The sequence below is a fragment of the Herpailurus yagouaroundi genome, unplaced genomic scaffold (genome assembly GCF_014898765.1).
Source record: "Herpailurus yagouaroundi ecotype Mexico unplaced genomic scaffold, PumYag 216, whole genome shotgun sequence".
NCBI classification, from domain to species: domain Eukaryota; kingdom Metazoa; phylum Chordata; class Mammalia; order Carnivora; family Felidae; genus Herpailurus; species Herpailurus yagouaroundi.
The window spans coordinates 4,276,240-4,300,862 of record NW_024412447.1 but is presented as its reverse complement, the minus strand read 5'-3'; the positions used below and the strand labels follow the sequence as shown (position 1 = coordinate 4,300,862).

At 42.0% G+C, this 24,623-nt stretch overlaps 1 protein-coding gene across 2 annotated transcripts in view; it reads left to right on the top strand.

Annotated features, from left to right (window-relative positions):
• The window catches only part of RNF216 (ring finger protein 216), a 143,220-nt gene that overhangs the window by 18,691 nt on the left and 99,906 nt on the right, over positions 1–24,623 (top strand). The window contains exons 3-7 of one of the 2 annotated variants that reach the window (XM_040455800.1): positions 217–350; positions 8,015–8,872; positions 10,025–10,101; positions 17,291–17,393; positions 19,254–19,418. In XM_040455800.1, coding sequence (XP_040311734.1) covers positions 217–350; positions 8,015–8,872; positions 10,025–10,101; positions 17,291–17,393; positions 19,254–19,418 — 1,337 coding nt within the window. The remainder of the gene's footprint in view (positions 1–216; positions 351–8,014; positions 8,873–10,024; positions 10,102–17,290; positions 17,394–19,253; positions 19,419–24,623) is intronic. The other variant, XM_040455801.1, reaches the window with a different exon arrangement.

Sequence of the window (24,623 nt, the reverse complement as noted above, 5' to 3'; positions counted from 1 at the left end):
GTCAGATTATTTCTTTGGATTCCCAAAATGTATTATTACGAAGATCTCCATGGAAACCTGGCTGTTAATATTTGGGTGCACATGCTGCTTGAGGAGATAAGCTAACATACTAGTAGCTTGGCTTTAGGCTTGACCCTTTTTATGCCAAAATTGAATTAAAAGACTGAATGTGATTGTGCCCGCCTCCTGGTAAACGTGTTCTCTGCCTCCTTTTAGACTGGATCAATCTCAGAGATGGACCCATCACCATATCTGACTCCTCTGATGAGGAAGGGGTTCCCATGCTGGTCACCCCAGCTCCTCAGCAACACGACGAAGAGGACCTGGATGATGATGTCATCCTGACGGAAGTGAGTTTTCTTAAACTTACCCTGATGAGGCATCATTGCGAGTTAGTGATCTGATTCTTCAGCCCCAGGGCAGTGGGAGGTAGGGCCTTGTAGGACGCCTGAGAGCACTGCTCGTGCAGCCTGTGCCGCTGCATGTGTGCTGTCACCCTGCATCTCTGAGAGCAGTACCTTTTTACCCCGCCCAGTGTCCCCATAGCTTTAGAGGCCATATGTTTTGGTCTGTTTCCGGACTTCTGCACTATTGGCTCTATTTGTGCATGAGTCTGCATTGTTGTAATCATTAAATCTTATCATGCGTCTTAATATCAGGTAGTGTTTATCTCCCCTTTGTAACTCTACATTTTTCAGAATCATCCTGGATGTTTTTGTGCTATTTTTATACAGATCTTGAGGTCAGCTTTTCTAATTCCAAAAGGTAGATAAATTCAGAACACATGTTATTGTTAAGTTTACAGAACAATTTTTATAATACTGACCCTTTCTAACTTTCTCCTTCCATTCGGTCTGGACTTCCTTTATATCCCTCAGCCAGAGTGTTCTGAATTTTTCTTACTATAAATCTTAAACATTTTTTGCTGTTTCTTTCTGGTTATTTTCTCTTTTCTGCCGCTTTTGTAAATGGCATCTTTTTTCCCACTGTTCCTTTTAACCATTTTTCTTTTTTAGTTGAAGAGTCTGTTGGGTTTTATGATAATTTCATACTCCGGTCACCTTATTTTTATTGTCTGTAGTTGTTTTTCAGTTGACCCTATTAACTTCTCAAGGGATGGCATCTGATCTAGCTGGAAATAAAGATACTTGCAGTTTCTCCCTTTCCAGTTTTTATATTTTTCTCTTATCTAATTAAATTATACCTTAATAGTGGTAATAGGAATGAGAAAAATACCAACTGACATAAATGGGAATAATTATTTTTTTTACTTTTTATTTACAAAAATTTTTTTACTATTCATTAAAAAAAATTTTTTTTTAAGTTTTATTTATTTTTAAGACAGAGACAGAGCATGAGTGGGGATGGGGCAGAGAGAGAGGGAGACACAGAATACCAAGCAGGCTCCAGGCTCTGAGCTGTCAGCACAGAGCCTGATGCAGGGCTCGAACTCACAAACTGTGGGATCATGCAGATGCTTAACTGACTGAGCCACCCAGGTTCCCCTAAACGGGAATACTTCTAATGTTTCTTCGCTAATTGTGATGGTGGTTTTTGCTTGAGATACCATTTTTAAAGTACATTAAGGAAGGAGCCATCTATTTTAAGGTTGTTGTTTTTTTTTTTAATGCTTATTTATTTTTGAGAGAGAGAGAAAAAATGTTAGTGGGGGAGGGGCAGAGAGAAAGGGTGACAGAGGATCCTAAGCAGGACCTGTGCTGACAGCAGAGAGCCCGATGTCGGGCTCGAACTCAAACCATGAGATCATGACCTGAGCTGAAGTCGGGCGCTCCTCCAACTGAGCCACCCAGGTGCCCCTCTTCTTTAAGTTTTTATTATGAGTGAATATAGAATTCTGTCAAATTCTGTTTCAGCATCTGTGCAGATTATCATAGGATTTTCTTTCATCTGTTAAGGTAAATTATTCTGCTGTCTCTGGATAGACTACTTCGGAATAGTATTGTAATGTAATGGTAGTATGCTCTTGAATTTCATTTGATGAGATTTTACTTAAGGTTTTCTTCATAGATCTCATAAGTGAGATTGGCCCATGGATGTATGTGTGTGCCTGTGCTATCCTTGACAGGTTTTCTATAAACGTGATTGATTCTGACTTCATGAAAAGAATTTAGAAGTTTTCTTTGTTCTTCTGTGCTTTGTTACACCATTTGAAATAACATTGGAGTTACCTGAATTTATCATACAGGCATTTGGGGCTGTTGCTTTTCTTAGAGGTCAGTTCTTTGAAACTATCTCAGCTTCCTCTGTGGTCATTGACATGTCTATATTTTCTGTTACTTTTAATACCAGTTTTTTGGTATAATAGATATTTTCCTACAAAATAATTTCTTCAAGGTTTTTTAGTGTATTTAGTAAAACAAATTAACCTGTTCTTTCTACATCCTCTGATCTATGGTTCATCCATTTTCCTTTTCTGTTTTGTGTACTTGTGTTTTATCCCCTTTTTCCTGATTTAATGAACTAACCATTATCTTCCTTCCTCCCCTCTTCTCTTACTCTTTTACCAAAGAAATTGCTTTGAGATTTATTTCATAGTGCTACCATTTGTTTTCTTACTAATCAGTTTCTGTTTTTCTCTTCAATACTTTTCTTCTGCTTTAGTATATTTAACATACTTCCTTAGCATTTATCTTATGGTCCTTTTACTAACTTCTTGAGTTATTCATTCTTCTTTTATCCTTTTATATTAATTATTATTCTGGTTACTTATTGCCATGTAATGTATCACCTCAAAACTTAATGGCTTAAGACAGCTGCAGTCGTTTGTTTCTGTGGATCAGGAATTTGAGAAGGGCTCAGCTGGTTGGTTCTGGCTCATGTGACTGTTGTCAGATGGCTCTGGAGCTGGGCAGCAGGGGACTGGAGCAGCTGGAGGCTGGCAGACATTGCTCTCTTCAGGACTTCTACATAGGATCTCTCTACTTTTTTAAAACAACTTTTTTGGGTGCCTGGGTGGCTCAGTCAGTTAAGCATCCAACTCTAGATTTCCGCTTGGGTCATGATCTCACAGTTCGTGAGTTCGAGCCCCACGTCGAGCTCCTTGCTAGCAGTGTGAAGCCTGTTTGGGATTCTCTCCCCCTCCCTCTCTCTGCCCCTCCTCAGCTTGCTCTCTCTCTCAAATAAATAAACTTAGTAATAAGAAACAACAATAACAAGTTTTTTGATGGGGTGCCTGGGTGGCTCAGGCAGTTAAGCATCCAACTTCAGCTCAGGTCACGATCTCACAGTTTGCGAGTTCAAGCCCCACGTCGGGCTTTGTGCTGACAGTTCAGGGTCTAGGGCCTGGAGCCTGCTTCGGATTCTGTGTCTCTGTTTCCCCTCTGCCCCTCCCTTGCTTCACGCTCTGTCTCTGTCACTCTCAAATATTAAAAAAAAAATTTTTTTTTAAACAACTTTTTTGAGATCTAGCTCACATACCATACAGTTCTTCCGTTTAAAGCGTACAGTTCAGGGGCGCCTGGGTAGCTCAGTCAGTTAAGCCTCCGACTTCGGCTCAGGTCATGATCTCAAGATTGTGAATTTGAGCCCTGTGTCAGGCTCTGTGCTGCCAGTTCAGAGCCTGGAGCCTGCTTCAGATTCTGTGTCTCCCTCTCTCTCTGCCCCTCCCCCATTCACACTCTGTGTCTCTCTCTCTCAAAAAAATGAATAAACATTATAAAAAAAAAGGGTACAGTTCAGTAGTTGTTAGTTTATTTACAGAGTTTTGTACCGATCAACACAGTCGATTTTAAGACATTTTCATTATCCCGAAAGGAAACCCTGTGCCCATTAGCAGTGAATCCTAATTCCCTCCCCACTGCCACGCTAGGCAATCACTGATTTATTTACTTCCTGTCTCTACATACGTGCTTCTTATGGACATTTCATATGAATGGAATCGTACAATATGTGATCCTTTGTGACCAGCTTTCATTTAGCATAATGTCTTCAAGATTCATCTGTCATAAATCAGTACTTTATTCCTTTTTATTCCTGAATAATATTTCATTGTGCGGATGTACCACATGTTTATCCATTCATCAATTGATGGACATTTGGGACGCTTCCACCTGTTGCTCTTATGAATAATGCTGCCTTGAACATTCACGTAGCAGTTTTTGTGTGGACATAACCTTTTTGTTTCTCTTGATGGTCTTAGTCCATTCTGGCTGCTATAATAAAATACCACTGACTGGGTAGTTTATAAACACCAAAAATTTAATGCTCACAGTTATGGAGGCTGGAAGTCCAGGATCAGGGTTCCAGCATGGTTGTGTTCTGGTGAAGGTCTTCTTTCTGGTTCATAGGTAGCACTTCTCACTGTGGCTTCATGTGGTGAAAGACGCAGGGGATCTCTCGGAGCCTTTCCCCTAAAGGCACCGATTCCATTTGTTCAGGTTCGTTAGGGTGGAGAAGGGAGACCCAGACATTCAGACCATAGAAATCATACACCTAGGAATGGAATTGCTGGATCATATGGTAACTGTGTTTTGCTCTCCTAGGCTGTCTTCCAGAGCAGCTGCACCGTTGTACATTCCTCTGGCAGCGTATGACAGTTCCCAGTTTCTCCATTTTCTCTCAGACAATTGTTAGTATAGTATAGATCTTTTTCATTATAGCCATCCTTGTCGACATGACGTGGTATCTCATACTTTGGATTTGCATTTCCCTGGGGCTAATGATATTTAGCCTCTTTTGATGTGCTTATTGGCCATTTGTTTATCTACTTTGGAGAAATGCTTATGCAGATCCTGTGCCCATTTTTTTAATGTTTATTTATTTTTGAGAGAGGAAGAGCACAAGCAGGGGAGGGACAGAAAGAGAGAAGGAGACACAGAATCCGAAGGAGGCACCAGGCTTCGAGCTGTCAGCACAGTCCCCAGTGTCAGGCTTGAACCCACCAACTGTGAGATCGTGACCTGAGCCGAAGTCCAACGCTTAACTGACTGAGCCACCCAGGTGCCGCCACCCCCACCCCGTGCCCATTTTTAAAAAGGGTTATCTTTATATTATTGAATTTTTATATATTCTGGGTACTGTACCCTTATCAAATACCTGATTTTCTCTCATTCTGTGAATTGTCTTTTTATTATTTGATAGTGTCCTTTGAAGCTTTTTTTTTTTTCCTTTGAAGCTTTTATAACAGTTTTAAACTTTGATGAAATTCAGCTTATTCTTTTGTCAATTGTTTTGGTGTCACGTCTAACATACGATCTATTTTAAGGGCAGGTAGAGGCCTCAGCGCTAATATAGATGAGTGCTTTAAAGTCTTCCTAGATAATGTAAAGACTTTAGAACACTTGAATTCTACTTACTCATCTCCCAATTTACATATTGTTTTTTAAATATACTTTAATTGTGTATACATTTTTAAAACCCTACACAATGCGTTCTTGATTTTATACAATCGGCATTCACTTCATCTTCTCCAAATATTTACCTTTCTTGTTGCTCTTCATTCCTTTCTGCATCTCTGGTCTTACAAACAGATTATTCTTCTATCTCAAGAACAGTCTTTAGGATTTCCTTTACAGTAAATCTGGTATTTTCATTGAATATAAAATTCTTTGTGGCAGTTACTTGCCTTTAACACTAGAAAGATGAAAGCCAGAAAACAATGGAATAATATTATTCCATTGTTTTCTGGCTTTCATTTTTATGTTGAAAAGTCAGTCTTTATCTTTGGAAGGCAATATGTGCTGCTGCTTTTAAGAATTTATCTTGTATTTGATTTCTGAAGTCTTGCGGTGCTATTGTTAGGTTTCTCTTGTTTGGGGTTTTTTAATTCATCCTGCTGAGATCTTTAAAACAAATCAAGCACTGTCCTTGGCTATTTGTATTTTGTTTTCAAATACTGCTTATGTCTCCTTTCAGAACTCACTTACATAGATGGTAAAACCTTTTTTTCTGCTATATTCTTTATTTCTACTGTTTTCTTACCTAATTTTCAATCATTTTGTATCTGTGCCTTATTTAGGCTGTTTTCTTCTGACTTCTCATTCAATTTACTGTTTTCTCTTTGACTACTTTATTTTATTTTTTAAATGTTTATTTTCGAGAGAGAGAGAGGGAGAGCGTGTGGGGGCAGAGAGAGGGAGACAAAGGATCCAAAGTGGGCTCTGTGCTGACAGCAGCGAGCCTGATGCAGGGGCTTGAACTCACTAACCGTGAGATCATGACCCAGGCCGAAGTCAGACACTTAACCAACTGAGCCACCCAGGCACCCATGTAGTACTAATTTTCTAATTATGTTCTTCATTTGCCATTTCTTTTTTTTTTAAGTTGGGTATCTTTATATAGTTTCTAGTTGATTTTTGTTATTCAATTTTGAATGAAGCTGAAGTTTTCCAGAACCAGCTCTTTGTAGGCAATTGTGTTGGGAAGGGGCTCAGGCACTGTTCTTGGCTGGCAAGAGCTCTCCCTCTTAAAACAGAGGGTGTGTGTGTGTGTGTAGGCAGGGGGGTGTTGTGCACATGCACGTAGGTTTATTTAGCCTTCACTTTTTACCACCTGGCAGAGATTGCTGATTCCAGAGACGCCCATTTCAAAGTTCTGTCCATCCTGTCTCTTTGATATCCTACCTTTCAACAGAGGTGTTTGTCCTTGTACGGTCCAACCTCCTCAGAAACTCCTCGCTGCTGAATGGGGTAGAGGAGCCCTTTGTTCCAAACAAGGTATTGGTTTTGCCCTTCCAGGGCACACCACCTTTTTGGGAAAAATCTCTGCCTTTCTGATGCTTTCTCTGCTTTGCCTGAAATCTGTGGTTGTGCTTCCCTCACTGCATTTTTCTGCTTCTCCTCATGTATGTTATGATTGGGGATTACAGATGTCTGCTGGTTTCATCAGACATTTTCAGTTGTGTCTCATTCTCCTCCCTGGGACAGGGTGATTTCAGAGAAGAGAAGGGTCAAAGGCATCTGTATTCTGCTACCTTAAAATAGACATCCGTTTCAGTTTTTTACATTTACAAGTAACACGTGAAATTCAAACAATCCAGATAAACTAAAGTCTGTTTTCAGCAGCCCCTTCCTCTCCAGAGATTTCCCTGAGGAATTGCTGTTATCAGTTTGACATGTTTTCTTCCAGATCATTTTCTTTGAGTGTGAGTGTGTGTGTGTGTGTGTGTGTGTGTGTGTGTTACACATATATGCTTTTAGAAGTGGTTATGTTTATGTCTTGTGTTTTGATTTTTTTAAATAATCATTCTGTGTTTGTGTTGTTTTACAACTTTTTTCACTTAATGACATTTCTTGGTGAGCTTTTCATTTCAGTACATACAGAGCTACCTCTTTTGGGGGAGGGGAGTTGGGAGAATATTTTGTAGAATAGATAATAGTTGATTTAATTTCTTGGGCATAAACTTTAGAATGTCTGGGTTTTTTTTTTCTTTTTATGTTACAAGCAATGTGGCAGTGAATATCTTTTTATATGTCCCCTGTAGATACATAAGGGTTCATGGGATAGATAGGAAAAGGTTACACTTAAAGCTGCTAAGGCTATATACATTTTTTAATTTAATAAATAATGCCAAATTGCTGTCCTAAATTCACCATAATAGCACGAGAGTTTTCCCACATCCTTATCAGTACTTGATATTATCTAACTAAAAAGTTTGCCAGTCTTATGGGGGGGGGATCTTTTTTAATTTATATTTTGGTAGTAACTAATGAAGCTTAGATTCTTTTCATGTTTATTGAACACTCCTACTGTGTTGTCATTCCTTCATTACTTCCTCTACTTCATAGTTACTTTTTAGTGGTTTCAGGTGAGATTATAATTCAAACTATAACTCAGGTTCCAATCTATGAATGGCTACTTTGATTCTTAGAATTACTATAATGTGATCAAATTTCAGTGTTAAGATCACTATTGGGAAAAATAGGTTTTGTGGGTTAGGGTGTTTGGGGTTTTGTTTCTTTCCTGTCCTGTCTCAGAAGCTCAACATAAGTACACAAGGAGACAAAGACATAGGAAAGAAATTGAATTATTATTATTAAAATTTAATTTTTTTTAGACAAATAAACCTCAGACATCACGACCCAATCTCATCAAACCAGCTGCCCAGTGGCAAGACCTCAAAAGATTGGGAGAAGAAAGGCCTAAAAAGTCTAGAGCAGCCTTTGAATCAGATAAGAACGGCTATTTTTCAGTGTGTAACAGCTCATTGTTTGATTCTGGGGCACAGGATGATTCTGAAGATGACTACGGTGAATTTCTGGATCTTGGGCCTCCTGGAGTTTCTGAATTCATTAAGCCAAGTGGCCAAACAGAAAGAGAACCCAAACCTGGACCAAGTCATAACCAAGTAGCAAATGACATTGTCAACCCCAGATCAGAGCAGAAAATCGTTATCTTGGAAGAACGTGGCCTTCTTTTACCAGAAGGTGATCCTTTGGACTCTCAGAACCAGTCATCTGATTCAGAAACAGAGCTTTTATCAAACTTTGGAGAATCACCTGGTATCCTGGATGATCAGGTCATCGAAGAAGGCTGCTGGTTAGACCATCGTTACTTCCAGTCCCTAAACCAGCAGCCCCGGGAGATAACAAACCAGGTGGTTCCTCAGGAGCGGCAGCAGCCCGAAGCAGAACCAGGCCCATTGTTGTATCAGCGTGAGCCCCCAGGGCTGGCTTTTCCAAGGCCGGCTTTTCCAAGACCAGAACCCCAGCAGGATGGGATTCCGGGCCCCTCCTCTCCGCAGCCTGGCCATCCTCTAGGAGAGCTTGAAGACCAGCAGTTAGCAATAGATGATGAGGAGCCCGGGCCAGCCTTTCCACTACAAGGATCTCAGGAGCCCAATTTGGAAAACCTTTGGGGGCATGAAGCTACTGAGGTAGATCAAGAACTCGTTGCACTTTTAGTGAAAGAAACAGTAAGTTTTATTTTATTAAGTAAATAATTATAGACCCTAAATGAGCTGCATTTTCTTTTACTTCAAAATCATTGTGTTGGGGCGGGGGGCTTCATTTTCTTAAGGGATATACAGCAAGATATATAGAACACAAGAAGAGAAACTCTGATGATACAGAAATTAAATTAGGATCCCTTAATCTATCCTTAACCCCCCCCAACAAGCCCTATGGGATTTTAGCAGCAGATCATGGGTACCGTGGTGCTGTCATAAGAGCAATCCCCTGGTTTTAAAAAGGCTTTCAGTTAACTCTAATTCGGACCCATAAAACAGGCTAGAGGTGCACTGTCTAATGTGGTAGCCTCGTGTGGCGTTTAAGTTTAAACGTCTTAACAAATAGGGGCTCCTGGGTGGCTCAGTCGGTTAAGCATCCAACTTCGGCTCAGGTCATGATCTCGTGGTCCGTGAGTTTGAGCCCCGCGTCAGGCTCTGTGCTGACAGCTCAGAGCCTGGAGCCTGTTTCAGATTCTGTGTCTCCCTCTCTCTCTGACCCTCTCCCGTTCATGCTCGGTCTCTCTCTGTCTCAAAAATAAATAAACGTTGAAGAAAAAAATTAAATGTCTTAACAAATAGAACCTGAAATTCTATTTCCAGTGGTACTAGTCACATTCGGTGTGCATGATAGCCACGTGGGGCTGAATAGCTCCCATGGTGGCAAGCACAGAATAGAACGTTTCCATCATTGAATGGAGTTCTGTTGGATATCCTTGATGTAGAACGTAATGCAGGGCTGTGTGTTCTGGCTCAGCTGCTGTTTGCCTTTGAACAAGCCCTTAACCCTCCTTCCCCCAGGTGTTTTCATCTGGCACACTAGCTCACGTGCACCTTAAGGGGTAGTGCTTTACTCCCCTTTGGATTGCCTTTGCCGGGGCTGAGATGTTCAGTGTTTTTTGAAAGAGTGAAGAATGGATATGCAAAGTGGCAGAGGACCAGATAATTGCTAGGGGCCTCTCTAGAGTCCACAGTCTCCGTAGACAGAGAAGTCGGGGCACAGACCTGCTTTACAGCCCTTTTGTCATTTTCAGTCATTTTACTTTTTGCCCTCTGGCTGTTATTGCAATTTGAAACCGTTGTAGTGGATAAAATACAAATAATGTCTTTATTCCTTTTTAGGAAGCGAGATTTCCAGATGTTGCAAATGGGTATGTTGAGGAGATAATTCATTTGAAGAATTATTATGATTTGAATGTGTAAGTACACTACCATGCCTTTTTTTTTCTTATTGTGGTAAAATACACATAATATGAAAACCTACCATTTTTACCATTTTTTAGGTATATAGACCATTGGCATTAAGTTTCTTCACATTTTTGCACAACCATCAACACCATCTCCAGACATTTTCATTTTCCCAAGCTGACACTTTGTCCCCTTTAACATTAACTTCTTATTCCCACCGCTCCTCCGCCCCCCCCAGGCCCTGGGACCTACACTTCTACTTTCTGTCTCTCTGAATTTGACTACCCTAGGGACTTGATATTAGGAGCATAACACAGTATTTGTCTTTTTGTGACTGGCTTATTTCACTTAGCATTTTGTCGTTTTTAATAATCCTATTTGAAGAGTTCTCATTTTTGTCACATACAGAGACTGTTTTCTGGGTTTTACTGAATCCTGCGTGGCTGTGGAATGAAGGTGTTTCATTAATTCTGAGCATTGATAACTCATTTTGGTTGAGGTTGTATTTTGGTCAGGTTGTTAAAAGACATTGTCTTCCCTGTGGTTGTACCAGTGTTCTGCAACCACTTTCTCTATTTGGGAAAATGCATAGAAGTGTTTCTTTAGTCCCTTTATCATAAAAATGTGAACTGTGATTTTGTAAAAATATAAATGTTCTGGTTGGAGGGGGAAGAATAAAATTTTTTTTAAATAAATAAAAATAGCAGTGTCCCAAAGAACACAAAATGAAAAGTAAGTCTCTTTCCTTTCACCCTCTTTCCCCTCCTTACAGTGTGCAGAGGTAAAACAGTTACAAGTTAATGAAGAACAGTAGAATATTGAAACTAATAAAATTTTCAGCTAATTAACACAGAAGGGGGAGTATACCAAAACCTCCGTCCTCAGAGATTATAGCTTCTACCGTGGTACTCACTCAGGCAAGGGTGCAGCTGGGAGCTGTTCCCTGCCATGGCTGAGAGGGAAAAGCCCCGTTTCCCAGGTCAGCAGCCTAGAGGAGATGCTTATTCCTAATTTGTACAAAAATACTATTGGTGCCAGTGGCCACCCTATTGCCCTCTGCCCAGCGGCAGTGCTGTGACCAGTTTTTAAACCAGGATTGAGTCAAGGTTTTCATCATGTATTTATCTCTTTAGCTGTTTAATCTAGAACAGTCCCCCACTTACTTTAAAAAAAAAATTTTTTTTTAACGTTTATTTATTTTTGAGACCGAGAGAGAGAGCATGAACAGGGGAGGGTCAGAGAGGGGGAGACACAGAATCTGAAACAGGCTCCAGGCTCTGAGCTGTCAGCACAGAGTCCGACGCGGGGCTCGAACTCACGGACTGCGAGATCGTGACCTGAGCCGAAGTCGGCCGCTTAACCGACTGAACCACCCAGGCGCCCCGCCACTTACTTTTTTTAATGACATTGACTTTTTCCCCCTAGTATTTTTTAACATAGGTTAAAAGACTGTACAGTGAGCATCGATAACATCTGCCACATGGATTGTTATGTGCTTAAGGACATCTTGCCCCTTTACTTCTTCTTGCTCTTTTTTAGAGTTACTATGGAGTTAAAGGTTTTACAGAAGTGGTGTTTTACAGTCAGTTACAACCTTTTTGTGTTTGATACAGAATTATCCTAAGTTTGACCAGTAAGAGCCTCTTAAGATGCATCTGTGTCTTTTTGGCGTGGTCCTTATTAGTCTGAGCCGGCGTCCTTACTTTCTAAAATACCGAGTTGCCTTTGCTTACCTTGAACTTTTCTGTCCTAAACCTGGAATCTTGTCGTTTCTCCAAGAAACCTAGGTTCCGTAGAGTAAGGGTTGATCCTATAAACTAATATCTGAGGACTAGACCTGCTCCTCATTGCCACTACCATGTCATCACTTGTAGGCTATTTCAGGGGACAGACAAGGCTTTTTAAATCATGGACTTATATTCATAATTTCCCATCCAGATTTAACATTTTAAGGTTTTTTTTCTTGGTCTTTCCAAATTTTACATTTATGTGTTCTTCCACTAAAACGTTAATTTCTAATAACATTAATATATTTTCTTTGTCCTACAGTATACATAAAATAAGGTAAAATTGTACCAATGTTACTATTAATGAAAACTATTGATTGAGTGAAGTAAGAAATGTTTGATAGTTACTTTGTGCTTCATGCATTGAGGCAGTACAGTTAGAATGCAGACTGTTGTAGGCCACAGATGGATGATGTTCCTTCGTTCTGGAAATTTGGTAGCCATTGTCTGTTCAGATCCTGTTCTCTTTCTCCCTTCTGCTTTAACGCTCTCCCCCGTGCTCTGTGGCTCTTAACACCATCTCTTTGTCTCTGTGATTGATACACTCTGGATGATTTCTTCGGGGATGTCTTCCAGCTCACTAAGTGTCTTTTTAATGGCGTGTAATCTGCCTTTACACTCATCCACTATGTTTCTGGTTCCAGTTCCTATATTTTTTTCATTCTGGCATCCTTATAATTCTCCTTAACATTTTTCTAGTGTTATTTTTTACCTGTATTTTTAATTCATTTAGTTCTTCAAACACAGCTAATAAACGTAGCTTGTGTTCCGAGTGTGATCATTCTGATGTCAGGTTCTTATGAATCTCATTCTGTTGTTTCTGCCGGCTCTCTTGGTGTCCTGTTTCCTTGTGTTTCTTGTAAATTTTGATTGTGAGCTCATTTTTTGAGGTCTTGATAGAAACTCTTCCTTCAGGGGAGGATTTGCTGTATCTTTCCTCATGTGCCCAGGGGTGGTGTTGGTCTAGTACCACTTTATATTTCAGATTGTTGTCTGCAGGGCTGTCTGCAGGATCATCCAGAGAGTCAGCATTTAGGACTGGGTGGTCTTCACCAGTTCTCACAGGGCGTTTGGTTTTCCTCTCCATCCATTCATCGTCAGTGTTCAGGCTTGCTTTTCCTTGTGCTTTGTGAGCTTTGTCTCTTAACTTTGTGTGCCCTGTGAACTAAGGCCTCAAGTCTGTTAGGATCGATGAGTGCACTCTGGACGGTCTTGCCTCTGTGTTTAGCTCACTTCTCTGGGGTTTTACTTTCGCTTAGGTTTGGACTACTGGGAACTCCTAACTATAATTTGATGTACTTTAATATTCAGCATTTTTCAAACCTTTTTTTTTGTGGACTGCAATACTGATACGGAAAAATGGACAAAGTAAAGATAGCTGTTTAATTTATCACAAATCAAGCATGCATGTAACTACCACCCAGAAGTCCTCAAAAATGTGAATGTTGCCACCATCTGTGAACACTGAAGATTTTGTGAAGATTTCATATTGTCTCTATTCTTTTGTGACTGCCTTCTTTCACTCAGCATTCTGTTTCTGGGGTTCTTCTGTGCCCTGTGTAAGTATAATTCATTCATTTTCATTGCCATGTGGTATCTATTTGTATCAAAATACTGTAATTTTTCCTTCTACTTTTTTTTAAATGTTTATATTTGAGAGAGAGAGAGAGAGTGTACGCAAGCAGGGGAGGGGCAGAGAGAGACAGAGAATCTGAAGCAGGCTCCAGACTCTGCACTGTCAGCACAGAGCCCGATGCAGGGCTCGAACTCCCAAGCCATGAGCTCATGACCTGAGCTGAAGTCGGACATTCAACTGACTAAGCCACCCAGGCACGCCATCCCTCTCCTTTTGATAGACGGTTGAGTTTCCAGTTTTTGATTTTCACAAATAATGCACCTTTGAACCTGCTTCTACATGCCTCCCATGCTCCATTCCTCACCAGATTTAGCCTTCTTCACCATCCTCTAGGCTACTGGTATTTTCAAGCAGGAATTTTTTATTTCTGAAATTTTTGGGACGCCTGGGTGGCTCAGTCAGTTGAGCATCCGACTTCTGCTCAGGTCATGATCTCACAGTCTGTTGGTTCGAGCCCCGCGTCAGGCTCCGGGCTGACAGCTCAGAGCCTGGAGCCTGCTTAAGATTCTGTATCTCCCTCTCTCTCTGCCCCTCCCCCGCTCATGCTGTGTCTGAAAAAATAAGTAAAACTTTTAAAAAAATTATCAAAAAAGATTGGAACATAACATGTAACAATGAGAGCCTCTTGAGTTCTGCCTTGTGGAATTCCGTATCTTGCAGCATTTCAGTATGTGATCTGAAGATGTTAAAATACAAAATGAGAGGTGCCTGGGTGGGCACAGTTAGTTAAGTGACTTCAGCTCAGGTCATGATCTCTTGGCTTGTGATTTCAAGCCCCACGTTGGGCTCTGTGCTGACAGCTCAGAGCCTGGAGCCTCTTCAGATTCTGTGTGTCTCTCTCTCTACCCCTCCCCTGCTCGCAATCTGTCTCTTTCTCTCTCAAAAATAAATAAGCATTTAAAAATAATAATAAAAAATACAAGGTGAATGGGTCAGAGAAGAGCCCCCTAAATTATGGTTGGGAGGTTTTTTGTTTTGTTTTCCAGAAAGTATACTTCCCATTCTACCTCTGTGTCCTATACTGTAATTCTGTATTTCACACTTTAGAAAATACGTAAAAATAGAAAACGTTTTTAAGGGTGAGACTTTAAAAAACAGGAGTTGTAGTAGTTTCTTCCAGTACCCTAGCAGATCATCTTTCATGCATCCCACTTGGAGACCATTGGCTTCACTCGTGGATAACTAGTCTATCAAAGAAGCTTCTTCACTGTGTGACCTTTTTATCTTTCCCCAAATTCCTGATACCTGGCAGTTTGTTGGGTTGTAGTAGCCACACTTACCAAAACATTACGAACAGGCATGTTTGAAATGGAGGAGCTGTTCCACTTCTGGGTTCTAGTATGTCCAGATGTGCACGTGAACAGAGTTTAGACCTTGAGGCCTTTCCCCGTAGATACTGAGTGATTCTTGGTGATGGCTAATCCTCAGGTCAGCCTGCCAAGATCTGTATAACCCGTAATGCTCATCACTTCATACCAGAAAAGAGAATCGCTGTTAGTGACTGTGGTTTCAAAGAGAAACGTGCTCAGAGTTCTTGACCTGGGGTGCCTCTCCTTGCTACAGCTGTGGTGCAGGAAGAGGATTTTCCCTCTCTGGGCCTCTGGCACTATGTTCCAGTAGACTGGGCATGGTGATCACCAAGAGAGCTTGGATATGGTAAGCACATGGGGTTCCTGAAGTGATGGTGAAGAAGAAGATGTGGAGGGATGCCGACCAGTGCTGACCAGGTCCTTGAGTAGGCTGAGGAGGGGGCTTTGCAATCGGGCCGATAGCCCTCGGGGTTGCAGGAGAAGCATGCCTCTCCATTGCTCGGTTCCCCAGCACTGGCCCGTGGGTGAGAGGAGATGCTGGAGGGGAGTGCTTTTCCTCTGTCCTCTTCCTGTCTTATTTACCTACTTACTACCTGTCTTAACAAGTAAAGGCTCCAGTATTGGAGCCAACACGGGGCAGGAGAGACCTGGAAAGGAGAGAGTTGAGAATCATGGAGCGGAGTCATCCTAAGAACCTGCCGGAGCAAGGGAGGGGAAAAGGATGGAGGAGCCATCCCGCGGGGAAGCCCCGTGGCCCTTACGTGGCCCGTAAGCTTCCCCGCTACTGCAGCGGCTTGTGCTGCATGCCGCCCAGGCTGTTGCTGTCGCTGTGGAATCGTCCCAGGAGCTCAGTTTGTTGCCATATTGGGTCGTTTCGGGGTGAAGAACCTTGCTGCTTAACATTTGTTAAATCTGGGCAATGATACATCAGCGTGTGTTATTTATATTCCTTACCTTTAAAGTATTTCACGAGTGATGAAAGGACAAGGCTGTGGGTTTGGTATGAAGAGAGTCCATCCTTTTTTTTTTTTAACATAATTTATTGTCAAATTGGTTTCCATACAACACCCAGTGCTCATCCCAACAGGTGCCCTCCTCAGTGCCCATCACCCCCTTTCCCCTCCCCCCCACCCCCCATCCACCCTCAGTTTGTTCTCTGTATTTAAGAGTCTCTTACGGTTTGCCTCCCTCCCTCTCTGTAACATTTTTCCCCCTTCCCCTCCCCCCTGGTCTTCTGTTAAGTTTCTCATCTTCCATATATACCTGTCTTTCTCTGACTGACTTATTTCACTTAGCATAATACTCTCCAGTTCCATCCACGTTGCTGCACAAATGGCAGGATTTTATTCGTTCTCAGTACCAAGTAGCACTCCATTGTATCTATAAACCAGATCTTATTTATCCATTCACCAGATGATGGACATTTAGGCTCTTTCCATAATTTAGCTATTGTTGAAAGTGCTGCTGTAAACATTGTGGTACATGTGCCCCTGTGCATCAGTACTCCTGGATCCCTTGGGTAAATTCCTAGCAGTGCTATGTCTGGGTCGTAGGGTAGTTCTATTTTTAATTTTTTGAGGAAGCTCCATTGTGTTTTCCAGAGCAGCTGCACCAGTTTGCATTCCCACCAACAGTGCAAGAGAGTTCCCATTTCTCCACATCCTCGCCAGCATCTATAGTCTCCTGATTTGTTCATTTTAGCCAAAAGACAGTCCATTCTTAAGCAGACATGGCCTGTTCCTTCAGCCTTGCAGTTAGCTGTGTAAACTGAATGTCACTCAAATTGCTCATGGGGATTTATATTGCCATAGGGTTAAAAAAAATATTAATAGAAGGTTAATTTTTCCATTTATTTACTTAGCAAGCTGGTTTTTGTTCTTTGTTTTATTTTAGTGAGAGAGAGAGCATGCAAGCAGTGAGGGGCAGAGAGAGAGAGAGAGAGAGAGAGAATGAATCCCAAGCAGGCTCCACGCTGAGTACAGAACCTGACAAAGGTCTCGATCCCACAACCCTGAGAATATGACCTGAGCCGAAATCAAGAGTCGGACGCTCAACCGACTGAACCACCCAGGCTCCCAGCAAACTGTTTTTAATCGTGAATGCGAATACGTTTTCCCATCCTTTATTTGTTAGAGTTTTCTGACAAACGGTAGATCCTCTTCATCTAGATTCTCCAGCTCCATCCAGTTCAACCAGTAAGAATTTCGGTGACTTCATTACATTGACTAATAGAAAACTTCAGAGAAGTGTGCGTTTTTAGTATGCTTATTGCTTTTTAAAGTTAGAAGCAAAAAGTAGAAAGTAAGTGTATCTTTTTGATTTGTTTCATTTTTCTGATCCACATTTTAATTTCTTAAGCCAATCATAGTGTATGACAAGGCACATTATTTTTCGAACGTTGTATTTGAATCAGTGGGCAGTGTAGGATTTGGAAGCGCTATGAAAATAATGTTATTTATTTTTGCAGACTTTGTAATTTTCTTCTGGAAAATCCAGATTATCCAAAGAGGGAAGACAGAGTCATTATCAACCCCAGTAGCAGCCTGCTTGCCAGCCAAGATGAGACCAAGGCAAGTGTCGTGCTCTTTGTTTGCAGTCTCTACCTGGAAGTGCTCTGCTGTTTTCATTTTTGTGGGAAGAAAGTGCTTGGTCAGAACACATCCTTAAAGACCAGTCTGCAAAACAGGATTTCAGAATATACTTCTCCTTCAGTGGGATTTCTTTTCTGAGCCACTTTGGCTTCTGTATTTAACTTCTTTTACTGTAACTCCATCTTCTCTTTCCCACAAAAGTTAAACCCTCCATATCTTTAGTCTTACAAAGCAAGTTTTTAAAATGAAACCAGGGGGCGCCTGGGTGGCGCAGTCGGTTAAGCGTCCGACTTCAGCCAGGTCACGATCTCGCGGTCCGTGAGTTCGAGCCCCGCGTCAGGCTCTGGGCTGATGGCTCGGAGCCTGGAGCCTGTTTCCGATTCTGTGTCTCCCTCTCTCTCTGCCCCTCCCCCGTTCATGCTCTGTCTCTCTCTGTCCCCAAAATAAATAAAAACGTTGAAAAAAAAAAAAAATTTTAAAAATGAAACCAGAATTGGCCAAGATTTTTCATTTCTTTTTTTTCTTTCAATATTTTATTATGAAAATTTTCAAACATATGGTAAGTAAAGCCAAATGAATTTTACATGGATCACCTCTATACCCAAGTACCAGCAGTACTAGTAAAAGTTAACATTTTATTATATCCGCTTTATAATATCCAGCCCATAGAAGGACATATCCAGTTGTCTGTCAGTACATCTCTCTTATATTTCATTTCATTATGATGCACTTCAAAGTAAATCACAAAAACACCAACACTGCTCCATACACACTTTTTTAAATGATCCAAGCACTTTTTAATTTTTTTTAATGTTTTTTTATTTTTGAAAGAGTGTGAGTGGGGGAGGGGCAGAGAGAGAGAGAAAGACACAGAATCTGAAGAGGCTCCAGGCTCTGAGCTGTCAGCACAGATCCCGACACGGGGCTCTAACTCACAAGCTGTGAGATCGTGGATCGTGACCTGAGCCGAAGTCGGATGCTTGACCAGCTGAGCCACCCAGGCGCCCCACTTCTCCGTACATACTTAAGCATGCGTTTCATTGCCTAGAGTTCATTGTCTGTTTATAGTTTTTCTTTTGATGTGAGATTTATATACAGTGCATGTACCTATATAACTAAATCCTGTATCACGGTATAAACAGTTTGATTTGCTAAAATCTTAATCATCATTTTTATTTGTAATCCTAACTGGTATTTAGTGTGTCAGGTGGAAAGGAAAGTCTAGAACAGAACTGCTTCATGGCTGCTCAGTCCTACTCTCCACACCTTGTTTTGACTCTTCTACATATTCTGTAACAGAAGTACTAGTTTTTTCTGAACATTTTGTGGAAAGAAGATGACTGACAGATTGGTTTCAAATCCATAGCTATACTTTTTTTACTAGTTCTGGCTGGTAAAACTAGTCACCGGACTCTAGGCAGCTTATTTAGCATCTCTGAACCATCAATTTCTTCATCTCTGTGCAGGGCTGGTAACCCCCATAGAGTGATTATCAGTACAAGTGAGAGTATTCTATTTTGTAATGAACAGTTCTTTTTTTTTTTTTATTTTTTTTAACGTTTATTTTTGAGACAGAGAGGAACAGAGCGTGAGTGGGGGAGGGGCAGAGAAAGAGGGAGACACAGAATCCGAAACAGGTTCCAGGCTCTGAGCTGTCAGCACAGAACCCGACGTGGGGCTCGAACCCACGAACTGCGAGATCATGACCTGAGCTGAAGTTGGATGCTTAACCGACCGAGCCACCCGGGCGCCCCTTGTAATAAGCAGTTCTTAAAAGTGATTTGTGCCACATGGGAAATGCACTTCTGTTCTCCTAACGTTATGCCTCTCTCGTTTCAGTTGCCTAAACTAGACTTTTTTGACTATTCTAAATTGGCTCCTCTTGACCAGCGCTGCTTCATCCAAGCTGCTGACCTCCTGATGGCCGACTTCAAAATGCTCAGCAGTCAGGACATCAAGTGGGCCCTGCATGAGCTCAAAGGACACTATGCAATCACCCGAAAGGTGCTCATTGGTCTTCTTGGTGGGGTCACACCTCTTGACTACTTCTTCCCTTGATAACAGAATGAAGAGTTTAGCTTGTGGAAATTGGATGGTTTATGATGGCAGAGAGCTAAGGAGTTTGTCAGGGTGAAGGTAAATAGACAAAGGTATTTGCTGATCAGGAGGAACTGAATGAAAAGAAAGAGATTAGCAGCAGGGAAGTTGTAGGGGTTCGTGGCTGCTTCATTCAGTGGAGCATGTAACTCCATCTTGGGGTCATGAGTTTGAGCCCCACGTTGGGTGTGGAGCCTACTTTTAAACAAATGTGTCAAAAAAGAAGCAGGGAAGTTCTGGTTTACCCGTGAGGATATAGAGGGTAACGAATGTCACATGGAGAGCCAGATGGCTAGGTGTGAAACGTGTGTTCCAGCGCCCCTCCCTGATTTCCTCTCCAGCTGGGCACAGGTCACATGGGTGAATGTGGCCTCACCCTGAGTCTAGCCCTTTCCCCCTTTAGATGGCCAGGAAGATCCACGCAGCTGTCCACAAACTCCTCTAATTGTAGGTTACGCTTAGGTAAAATTACTCTGAGGGGACCGCACAGTTAGTGCTTTCTATTTCTGAATCTCATTCCTGACGCTAAATAGAGGATGCTGTACTGTCAGGGAAAAATGAATGAGCTTCCCCCCAAAACCAGCGACCACAAGAAAGAAAGGGTCTTTCATCTTTAGGCTCTTCTAGCATCTTCACTGCTCCATTGGTGCCTGACACCTTTGCTGAGCTCCCAGGGAGCCCAGATGAGAAGTGAAAAGGACAGCTCCTGTGGCCTGGGGGTGGCTTGGTCCTGGGAGCAGTGTCCCTGCCACCGTCCTGGGACCGGTAAAAGGAACTTGGCTAGCAGATGCTTGTCCCTGGTCATCCCACAGCCCACTCATCACTTGGGTGGGAGGTGGTAGGGGTTTGTGGCTCCCCTGTTATTTATACTTTCCTTATCCCTTTCTTGGTTTTTCTGGCCCTTCATATTTTTTGTGGTGTCTGCTTGTTTGGGTGGGTAGTTTGAAATTTTACCGGGTTTTGAAATGGGGTGGGTTGGACTGTTCGAATGGAAGTGGGGTGTTCAAGGGGAAGTTCTGTTTGGCAGAAGCTAAAACCTGATGCCCTCTGTTCAGAACCTCTCCCTGCTGTATGCAAATGGTGTGTAAGAGTTTTGCCCTAGACAGCGACGCCCACGTGGGTAGGGTGTGGGAAGCACACCCAGGGATGTTTCTCATTATGGCCACAGTAGGCCTTCCCTGTGCCACCCTGCACGCATGATGATTGCTTAGTTTACTAACATACGCATGTTCACCGGAGCCCATCACAGTTCCCTGGATTTTTTTCCCCTTTCATTATGAACATCAAACACGTATAAAATTAGCGATTGTATTTTAACGAGCCCATGCTTACCCATCACTCCACTTCAGTAACTGTCAGTGCCGCCCAGTCTTGTTTCATCCCACCCTGCCCACTCTCTCTCCCAGACTGTTTTGAAGCAAATTCCAAGGAAAGTTTCACTTTCTTTAAATCCATAACTATTTCAGTGTTTACCTTTAAAAGATAAAGACTTTTTTTGGAAAACATAATCAAAATATCATTATCACACCTTAAAAATTAACATTATTAGGTATCCAGTCATTGTTCCAATTTCTCTGGATGTGTCCAAAACCTTCAGTTATATTGAGTTCCAAGTAAAATCTGTTTATTGCAGCTGGTTGATAGGTTACTTAAATCTCTTTCAATCTATAACTTCTCTCTCCTTCCTCCCCCTTTACTTTTACTTGCTGGTCATTTGTTGAAAAAAATAGGTTATTTATCCTGTAGGTTTTGACCATGTAGATTTTGCTGACTGTATGCTGTGGCATCATTAACCGGTTCTAACATATCCGACCGATTCTAGTTGGATCTAGAATCTTGATCAAACTTAGGTTTGATTCCCCCACCCCTTGAGTTTTAATTCCAGTTCTACCAGGTAGGTCTCTGATTTTGAGCAAATGTCTTAAACGTGTGGAACTTCAGTTTTCTTGGTGAACAGAGGATGCCTTACGTGGCTAATGGGAGAATCAGGTTGGGTACAGTGTGGAGCGAGCCCGTCACAGTGGTTCGCATGTATCAGGTTTCAGTAAGAAGTTCCCTCCCTCCACACTTCCTTCTGTGTGCTGTGGGACACTTGTCAAGCCTCTGTATTTAGAAATTGGTAACTGCCTCACAGTGTGATTTTAAGAGTCCGTTCTCAGAGTACTATTACAAGAGCACAAGAACCTTCTGTGATTTGGCCTCCTTAAGTTCACAGCACTGAGCTCCCCCTGGAGGGGCCTAGGACCCGAGGGCCTACTCTGCTTTGTTCCCAGCCTGTGCTATGGAGGCCAAGGGCTCAGGAAGACTCGTCCCCAGTGCGTGTGTGGTCAGATATATTTTAGCTCAACTCTTTTTATGGACGTATCCTGTGGGTAGGTTTCTTGCACACCACAGTGCAGCTGCAGTAATGTTTCTTCCGGCTGTTACCCTCTGTAGGGACAAAGGTGCTCTCAAAAATAAGTAACTTCTAGACTAGAGGGAACAGGTCATCCTTAAAACTCACGGCAGGAACTGCTTAGTAAAACGAATGCTAATTTTTATCAAAGGAATTTTCAGCCATAGTTTTAAAAATCAATTTGTGCCAAAATGCTTATTTGTAATTTTTTTGGGGGGCGGGTAATTCTTTAAACCGCGGTCTGAAGCCCCCTTCTTCACCCTCTTCCTCTGTTCTCCAGAGACAACTCGACTCTCTCTCTGTCTTCTTTCTAGGACTTATCTCCACATTTATTAACACATGCTTATGCTTGAGTTATTAGTTTTAATAATTATTTTAGTTTTCTTTTATAGTAGACGGGGATCTACGTCTTACCCGTACACACTCACCTTTTTGATACGTGATTTTGTTAAATCTGTTTTTAAAGTTTTTGTTATGATTTATGTAAATGTTCACTGCTAGGGAAGATAATATACTACAATAATGTTTCCTTTATTGAATTTTCTATTTTTCTTGGGGTTAAAATTGGTTGCCTCTGGTTTTTTCATTTGCTTTTTTTGTTGTTGCTTTATTTTTTGATCCTGTGGCTGTCTTTTCATGGCCAACAACTCTAAAACACGCTTCTATTGTCAAACCTATCCATTAGTCCTCAGTTCATTTTTTTCCCTCTCCTCCTCTGCACCTCTTAACATAGCTGTCAGCTTAGGAGTTCCCTTTGCCTTTGGACAGAGGTTGATCCTCTGTGTTCTAGACCTGACAACTTTCTCTTGGTGTACACACTCACACGTGGCCGATAGTACCGCTGGGTTTCTCCTCCAAGTTTTTCCTCTGTGATTCTGCCACAGATCTAACTCTTTCTTTTGGACAGCGTGTTGAGTGCTTGCTGCGGACCATTCACTAGGAGTGTCACAGTGAACAGTTGCAAGATCCTTTCCCCTTTGGAGCTTAAAATACTAGTGGGCGGTGTCATCTTTTAATCAGCCCTTCAGTCCTCTGCCATGTGCTCATTCTGGGTGTCTCCACTCCCCAGCCTTCCTAGATGTCTCCCCTGTGTACTTTAATGATCACCTCTGTCTCCATGCAGGCGACACGTCCCCATTTCTAGACCTGACCTCGGCCAGCCTCCATAGAGGAGTCTCTGGCCACTTCTCAACTTTTATTTCATCAAATGCCCATTGTAGTATTTTTAGGTCCTCTCTTGAAGGAATTTTGGCTATTGTCAAGATATCCTAAGAATCTTGTATCCTTACCAGATTGTATCCTTGATTCTCAGGACCAATACCTTGAGTGGGGATTTGATTTGTGAATGTGAGCAGGCTGGAGGGAGAAATGCCAGCTAAGTGTAAAAGGAAAAATGATCTTCAATATCTCGTATTCCTGTGTTCCTCCTGGTAGGTTTTTTGAGTACTTCCTGTGTGATAGTTAGCACCTAGACCCTAAGGACAGTGGCTTCTGTAGAACACAAATTAACTTCCTTCCAGAGAGCTTTCAGTCTATTTGAGATTAAAAGGGGAAAAATGATTAAAACAACACGGTGTTATAAAAGAGTGAATAAAGGTACACGAGAACACTAGGAAAGAAATGAGGGCGTCATTTGAACAAGATCTTAAGGGAAGGGTGTTTTCACTAGAGGAATCTTGAGTGCAGAGGCAAGAAAAAGTAACCACGGTGCCTTTGGGTATGTAGGTGTGAACTCTAGCAGTTCCTATAAGGAAAGGATTCTGATTTATAATTTTATTTGGTCTGTTTCACTAGACGTTTAGTTAATACTAAGACAAGTGCTGATTGATATAACTACTGAGGTAAGATTTCGGAGGCTCCTTAATTTGTTGGCAACATCTGTTTTAAGATACAGTTTCCTGACAAGAACCAGTTTGGATTCTTTTCTTGCTAAGTAGAAATAGTATTTAACGCTTATTTATTTTTGAGACAGAGAGAGACAGAGCATGAATGGGGGAGGGTCAGAGAGAGAGGGAGACAGAATCTGAAACAGGCTCCAGGCTCTGAGCAGTCAGCACAGAGCCCGACGCGGGGCTCGAACTCACGGACCGCGAGATCGTGACCTGAGCCGAAGTCGGACGCTTAACTGACTGAGCCACCCAGGCGCCCCAGTAGAAATAGTATTTAAATGGGAGAAAGGTAGTGATCCTATTTCACTTCTAGACAGGAGGGTGGTGCAGTTGCAAACCCAGCGGGCTGCCAGTTACAAGCTCTTAGTTCACATTCTGGTTTCATTAGTTGCTGACAAATGGCATCTACCCTTTGATCACCTCCTTTATAATATTCAGATTATTGTGCCTGCCCTGCCTTTTTTCCTGGGTTTTTGCAGATAGCCCTGGTTCAAGTATGGAGCATTTACTTCTAGGTAAAACTTGGTAGGAATTAGTGGTCTTGCCACACAAACGTGTGACTTTAAGTGTTGGTAGGGAACACCTCAGATAGTCAGAACTCCGAAAAGAGGAAACAGAGTAAGGGAGGACGTTGGCCGGGGAGATGGAAAGGCAGTAAGATGAGCTGTGCTGTTGGCTGGCTCTTGGTGGGTCTCCCTGAACCGCTCTGGGAGGACCAGGCAGTGTCAAAGAGAGGAAGGAGGTTTAGTCGTGCAACTGGCCTGAGTTCATATCCCAGTGTTAGTCAACTTGACTGGGCGCAGGTCCTTCGTCCGTAAGCCTCACTTG